We start from the raw sequence: 7251 nt of genomic DNA, 5'->3' as shown, positions 1-7251 counted from the left end.
TGAATGAATGAACACTCTTATTCTCATAATGTCAGTCTGCTCTTATTGGTGTGCTTTTCGAGTTCTTCCACATCTGCGCTCTCGGGTCTCTGCACCGTCATTGCAGCCAGGGAATGACTGTAACAGCACTGTAGCGGCAATTTCTGCTTACATATATAGTGTAACTGTGACATCACAGCCGTAGAGAAGTCCTGATGGCTCGTTTAAAGGCACAGTTACTGAATACGGGATGTGTGCATGATATTTTCACAGTATTTATACAGCACCTTGACCTGCTTCATAATAAAAAAAGACTTTACAATGTACAATACTCTGCAATAGAAATGGTCCACTAGTTCCTACATTGGTACATTGGTTCATTCATCTTTCAAGTACCTTGAAATGCTTCAGTGCTTCAAGTCATTAAACCATAATAATACATAAAAGTATTGAAATGGTGTCATAAATGGAAACAAATACAAAAGTTTGACATGTTTTTCCATCACATTTTATGAAACAATCATACAAAGCATATCTATCAGATTTATAAATGTAGACACATGAACACAATATTTCATAACACTTTGTAATTTTTTAGCTTTTGAGAAATGCACATAGTTATGAGCACAGTGTAAAGGAGTTTCTATATTTTGATCTGCAGATGAAACCGAGGTTTTGCACCGGATGTCATGTAACGTGATGACATCATCAACAAACACATCGTTCAATGTAATGGCGTTAAAGACAGAGGCCTAAAAAGAGTGAATGCTCTAGCCGTTATGCTTTTTATTTTAGATTGTCTTATACAGGAACATGTAAACAACAGCTGCCCGTGGGTGGTCCGACTTATTCGATATGGAGCCTTTATTGCTAATAGATTATATTTTTATTTGTTTGTTTAATTTATTTAATTCAGCCATTCATCAGAGATTAAGTAGAAAGGGATGACACACTGGAGAAAAGAAACATTAGCTGATAATATAATATTGTAAATCATGCTTTCAAACCCAACGGCTGCTCATTACTGTGCTTATATAACCAGATTTCTAGCAATAATAATAAACACAGATATTGACTAGGAAAGAAATGTGAAAGCAAGGAAGTAGAAAAGGGACATCTGGAGAAGGCGAGAGAGACATTAAAAAAGGAAGGAATGGGGATTAGAAAAGATGAAAATGAGTGGAGGGTGGTCAGGACGAAGAGGACGGGGGGCGAGATGAAGGCCGTATCAATATCTCAGTAATTATTCATACAAATCCCCTAAAGACATATCTTCATGTCCCCACATTACCTTTCCTCCCTTAACTCTATCTTTGACTTTCATTTAATTCCCTCACTATTTTTTTACCTCCTCCTCCTCTTCTTCTTCTTCTTCCTCACCTCTTCTCCACACAATCGGCACAAGCTCTACTTCATCACGAGTGTCACAAACACAAAGAAAATCAGTGCAACCCTGAAATTATTCTAATCCTCTTTGTGTGTGTCCCTCTCTTCCTGGCTGTCTCCTCCTCCTCTTCTTCTTCTTCTTCTTCTTCTTCTTCTTTTTCTTCTTCTTCTTCTTCTTCTTCGCTTTCCCTCTCTCTCATTTCTACTCGGTCTCCTAGCAACCCAGGAAGCGGTAGGTAATTATACAGAAAGATATTGATCTCAAGGTATTTGGTCTCGTCTCTATCTCCCCTTCCTCTCTTTCTCATCTCTCTCGCTCTTAATTTCTGTTCAATTCCCACTTTTAATTTCCTTTTAATCTTCTTTGAGACACAGAAGATAGCTGCTGCTCTGGATGGTGGGTTCACATCTTTTTGTCATGCAAAGCAGAATTATTATCAAGTGTCTGACACTGAGAAATCTGGACCGCTGAACTCAATCCTCATTTGGATTGTTCAGCCAAAGGCATGCGGTGTCATGTGCTGATGCTCATTACCATGACAACGTGACAAGAGAAGATACACGGCGTCAGTCCTAAAGTGGCGTTTTGGTTTGGAGAGTTATACAAGTGACTCAGAAATGTCTCTGTCAAGGTTTGTTAGATTTTACAATGTCATTTCCCCTTACTACACCTAGTAGTGAGCATCTGTGTGTGTGTGTGTGTGTGTGTGTGTGTGTGTGTGTGTGTGTGTGTGTGTGTGTGTGTGTGTGTGTGTGCGCGTGTGTGTGTGTGCGTGTGTGTGTGCGTGTGTGTGTGTGTGTGTGTGTTGGATAAAGCAACAGTAACATGCTACATATACTGTTCTTTGTGCTCACCAACATTGGAGCTTTTTCAACCTCACTGACTCACTGTGTTGTGGCTTCAGTGATCGTTACATGTGTTACTATTACATCTCTGCACAAGAAGTTAGATTCTCTCTATAGTTAAAACTGATGCTTAAGGATTGTAATTGTCAGTGGTGGAAAGTAACAAAGTACATTTTGTATGATAAGGACCAGCATTAAATATTAAGTGTAATATAAGTAAGCAATATCAAGTGTAAGTCTGGCAAAGTCTGTCTTTTTTAGCATGAAAATACATCAAATAAGCCATCGAGACAGTTTTTTTCATTGATCAACCATTTATAGAGAATGCCTGGAGAGACGCTAACAGCCCCAAGGGGCTAACTCTGATTAGCTTGGGACGGTGCAGTGAAAGCATCCAAAACTGTATTTTATTTTTTAAAATAGCACCAAATCTCTGGCTACAACTTTTTTATCCACTAATATTGCATCAAACTTCTGCAGTTGCATGATTAAGGCCGCTGCACATAAAACGAAGCACCAACAACGTAGTTAGCAAACCCAGAGTTTATTAAAAAATGTCCTCCTTGAACTGAACTCCAGTGCATTCAGTAATCGACTTGGACCTATTGGTAGGTCACAGACTTGTAAAACAGTCTGGCCCCCAAGTGGCCTAATTGTTGAATAACCTGGGTAAAAGTGACCTCTAGGAGCCAAAACGTGTGCTAAAGTGCCCTCTTAAGTGGCAAGGACGCGCTTAATGTGCCCTTGTTTTCCTTTTCGCCCTTGCCCTTCAAAAAGTGCCTCTGCTTCTGACCCTATGGTGGGGCCTGACCCCTAGGTTGGACACCACTGTCCTAAATATATTGACCTGTTTATAAAATAGTAGCTTCCCCTTAACGGCAGTGATACTCACAGAATGAGTGTTTTTACGTAACGGCATTAAGCTGATAATCGTTTGGGGATTTTAATGAAGGACTTGTACTTATACTAGAGCATTTGTACACTGATGTAATGACACAAGAAAAGGACATTTAAATAAGGAATACTTTTCCATTACCGGTGACTGTGGCTGCTTGCTTGTGTCCTCATTTCGTTCTGCTCCAGGGAGGTCCCGCTGACAGACGGGCTAATATGCTAATTTAATAAAACATCTCCACTACAACAACTCCCAACTACAAAATTTACATTTTATTTTGTATTTTTTTTTAATTAAAATGATTGTTTATGATCTTCACCACTGTAGAGAAGAAGCACTTGAGCTGCCCCTTCTCCAGCCTGATTATTCACCTTAATTTATATGCAAATCTATGCAACAAAGTCCTCCAAAATCTCCTTTTATGGGTCACCTGTGGTGTGCGTAAAAAGACTTTCATACGAGCTTTCATTGAGTAATTCACAAGATTGTGTATCACATACATGAAGAAACACAGAAAGCGGCGGGGCATGAAAATACCAATCTGTATCTGAAACTATTTAAAGAAGAAGCTGGGTGATGGGGTCGGCGCGTTGACGTCACTTGAGGTGTCGTTCTGGGTCAGATGGACATTTCTGGGTCAGTCAGACCACTGGGAATTAAACCGGTGTGGTCTGTTTGCCTCATTGAGTGTGTTTCATTACAGTGATGACCCCAGATGGAAGCAGTGAGAGAACTTTAAGTTTCTACATTTGATTTGGTGCATAACCTACACTGTGGTTTAGCTGATGAGAAATAGAATGGAGATAAAAACACCACCTCACTGAGCTTCTCTTCTCGACAGTGCAATTAAAGTTTGGATTTTTGCTGCAGGGGACACAGAGGAATAAAACCTGGAAACCTAAATGAAATATTTAAAATTATGGGGGTATTATGGGTAACTCAGTCCATAGGTGACTCGGCTGGGAACCCGAGGGGTTGCCGGTTCGAGTCCCTGTGTGGACCATGAATGGAGAGTGGACTGGTGGCTGGATAGGTGCCAGTTCATCTCCTGGGCACTGCTAAGGTGCTATTGAGCAAGGCACCAAAACCTTAACTCTCCATTAATTGCATGTATATAGGTCCTGTTGGTGCATGTGTGTGTATTTTGGGCCGTGTGTGCGTAACCTGAATAATAATAATAACAGAGTGAAAAAATTGAATTTCCCTTGCTGGAAAAATAAAAGGAATTCTTCATTCTTCTTCAGAATTAGGAGAATGCGGAAAAGAGAGAAGAGCGACATCTCCTGGCCACAGACGGACATCAAAGAGTTAGATTGTGCCTGACTGCCTTTGTGTGGCAGATCTTTTTTTCTGTGGCTCTTTCTGCCAGAAGCCACATAGACTCTGAAGTGTCACTGCTGTTTAACACAAAGTGTATGAACCGAACGCAACAATATGGACTTATTTTTGATCAAAGTCTGTCATGCACGGTGAACTAAAACAGAGAGAAAATACATCAAATGATATTATTTTTTAAATCATATTATATCAGAAAACAGTCGTTCACAACACTGCTACTAGAGAAAAACAGATGACAACAAGAAATAATTTGAGCAGACATGTTTGCGTTTATTTTTTTTCTTATAAATCACCACTTCATCATCACGCCTGCTCGGCTCAGAGAGCTGTCTAAACACACATTGTGTCAGTTAGATGGAGTCACTTTTTTCACCTTGATGAGGTTCTTGACCCACTGCAGAGACGGGTCGGCACACAATTCAGCACCAGTCTTCATCCTAAACCTAAAACAGAGAAAAAGATTGTTAATGCCTATTTCAATAAATCTGCATTAACACTTGAACTCAAACAGATGACTGTAGTGTATGTTTGTTACCGTTCATGTTTATATGTAGATCATTATGACATGCTTGAACATGATAACTGTACAGTATCTTCACCTATTTATTTTCAGCACTATGCATCAATCAAAAGCTAATAAAACATCCAAGGCCAATAAAGTTTATTCTGTTTATTTTCAAATTCTGAGCTGGTACGGTTGAAGTTTGGTAAGACACTCACAGCACACCCGCCATCGAGCATCTTCCATCTGTGTGTTTGTAGCTCACCACCCTGTCCTTACGCAGCCTCGGGGAGAAACTAAAGCAGCACTCATCTGGACCAAAGCTGCCTGGGAAAAACCATAAAAGAAACAGAAATGTCATCAACATATAGTGGTGTTCAACACGAAACCATTTACATCAACAGAAAACTGCACATTTCTTTTCTCAAACGTCCACCAAACAGTTCTATAAAACCTGGGATCCTCTACCGACCGACTTAGACAAACTAACAACGCCTCCTTCGTAGTAGCAGATAGCGCACAGTGAAGCAAGGCTGTAAAATTAGTAATTCACCATGAGCAATTTATTTATTTTAATCTCATCTCATCTCATCTCATCTTCAGCCTCTTATCCGGGGTCGGGTCGCGGGGGTAGCAGCTTTAGCAGGGGACCCCAAACTTCCCTTTCCAGGGCCACATTAACCAGCTCTAACTGGGGGATCCTGAGGCGTTCCCAGGTCAGTGTGGAGATCTAATCTCTCCACCTGGTCCTGGGTCTTCCCCGAGGCCTCCTCCCAGCTGGACGTGCCTGGAACACCTCCCTAGGGAGGCGCCCAGGGTTCATCCTTACTAGATGATCCTGAACCACCTCAACTGGCTCCTTTCAACGCAAACTATTATTATTATTATTATTATTATTATTATTATTATTATTATTAAATTGTTATTATTTTTTATTTAACTTGAATTAGTTTTCTATTTATTGACTTACTTATTTAAGTAATAATAAAGGGAATTTCTTTCTTGCTAAATGTTTGTTGTGGGTGGGAAGGGAGTTAGTAGGCATCTGACTGCAACGTAAAAGAAAAAAGAAAATAAGAAAATTGCACATTTTCCCAAGAGACTTTTTGTTTGCCTTTATTTTAGTGCAGCTGAAGATTGACAGGAAATGGGGGCGACAGAGAGGGGGCGAGGCAGCAAAGGGCCACAGGTCGCAGTCAAACCCAAGACACTGCAGCGAGGGACTTTCAACCGCTGAACCACCGTGCCCCAAAACTTTTCACCCTAACAATGCAGCAGAAAACCTCTGAAGAAGGCTGTGCTTTCATTTATGACTCACCGATATTTCATTGTTATTCTTTTCACCAGTATTTATAATATACATGGATCTACTACATTTTTAAAACATTTATTTACAGTTTATTTTTCTTATCAGTGACTGTTATTAACCAGGCAGTGTTAACCTTTTAGGCCCCTTTAATGTTTGTTTTATGGAACCGTTAATAATTTCTGACCTGTTATCAGATAACACTTAATTGGTCCCCAAGAGAGATATTAATCTCTTTTAATTATTATTAGACCTGAGGATAGATTTGACATTTAAGAGGAAAGAAGGAGTGGAATGCAGAAAGCTTACCTTGATACGCCATGACAGCAAGAGATGAGAAGAGCAAGGCACAGGTCACCAGCATGATGGGGTTCTTCATCATCATCATCATCATGTTGTGTATGGGGCTTGTCTGTTAATCTTGTTGTCTTAAAGGATTTCTGTCTTCTTTCTGTCCGCTTCACTCATAGCCCCCTCACTTTTATATATGTGTGTGTGTGTGTGTGTGTGTGTGTGTGTGTGTTCCATGACACCATGAAGACTATAACCTGAAACTACTTACAAAGCAAACTGTGGTCACAAACGCTTCTAAGTAAAAAGAGATGGGGTGAAGAAGAGTGAGGGGCGGAGGACAGAGGACGTTGTGGGTAAGAGCAGATTCTATGAAAAAGAAAACATCATGTCCGTACCCTGTGTGTGTGTGTGTGTGTGTGTGTGTGTGTGTGTGTGTGTGTGTGTGTGTGTGTGTGTGTGTGTGTGTGTGTGTGTGTGTGTGTGTGTGTGTGTGTGTGCAGTGTGCAGATGCACTGTGGCTTCAAACTCCTCTGCGTGTCGCTGGTTCATGTGGTTTTTAAAAGGATATGGTTTAAAATGATGAAACATCATATATTAAATCTTCTTTCTTAGTAATGTTACACATTTACAAGATAACATGCATAAACAAGATTTAAATTATGCCCCTCTTCTCTTCTCAAATGTACAGTAGGTTAAGGACAAAAC

At 40.2% G+C, this 7251-nt stretch overlaps 1 protein-coding gene across 1 annotated transcript; it reads right to left on the bottom strand.

Moving 5' to 3' along the window:
* Positions 1-4751: 4751 nt before the first annotated feature.
* LOC310961661 (C-C motif chemokine 4-like) lies at positions 4752-6695 on the bottom strand. Its single transcript, XM_083933816.1, has 3 exons — positions 6562-6695; positions 5165-5273; positions 4752-4887 (listed from the first exon to the last, which is right to left on the bottom strand). Exons 1-3 carry the CDS (start codon positions 6644-6646, stop codon positions 4791-4793), a joined length of 291 nt encoding a protein of 96 aa, XP_083789942.1. The 5' UTR covers positions 6647-6695; the 3' UTR covers positions 4752-4790.
* Between the last annotated feature and the right edge of the window lie 556 nt (positions 6696-7251).

The sequence above is a fragment of the Echiichthys vipera genome (assembly GCF_963691815.1).
Source record: "Echiichthys vipera genome assembly, chromosome: 19".
NCBI lineage: Eukaryota > Metazoa > Chordata > Actinopteri > Perciformes > Trachinidae > Echiichthys > Echiichthys vipera.
The sequence above is the reverse complement of the archived record's forward strand: the minus strand, read 5'-3'. Positions and strand labels throughout refer to the sequence as shown.

Excerpts from the sequence above, each read along its gene's own strand:
- LOC310961661 (XM_083933816.1), bottom strand. The coding sequence starts at position 6,646 with ATGATGATGATGATGATGAAGAACCCCATCATGCTGGTGACCTGTGCC. Across the intron at positions 5,274-6,561 it reads TGCTGTCATGGCGTATCAAG|GCAGCTTTGGTCCAGATGAG; the intron begins GTAAGCTTTCTG and ends GGTTTTTCCCAG. Across the intron at positions 4,888-5,164 it reads TGCTCGATGGCGGGTGTGCT|GTTTAGGATGAAGACTGGTG; the intron begins GTGAGTGTCTTA and ends TCTCTGTTTTAG.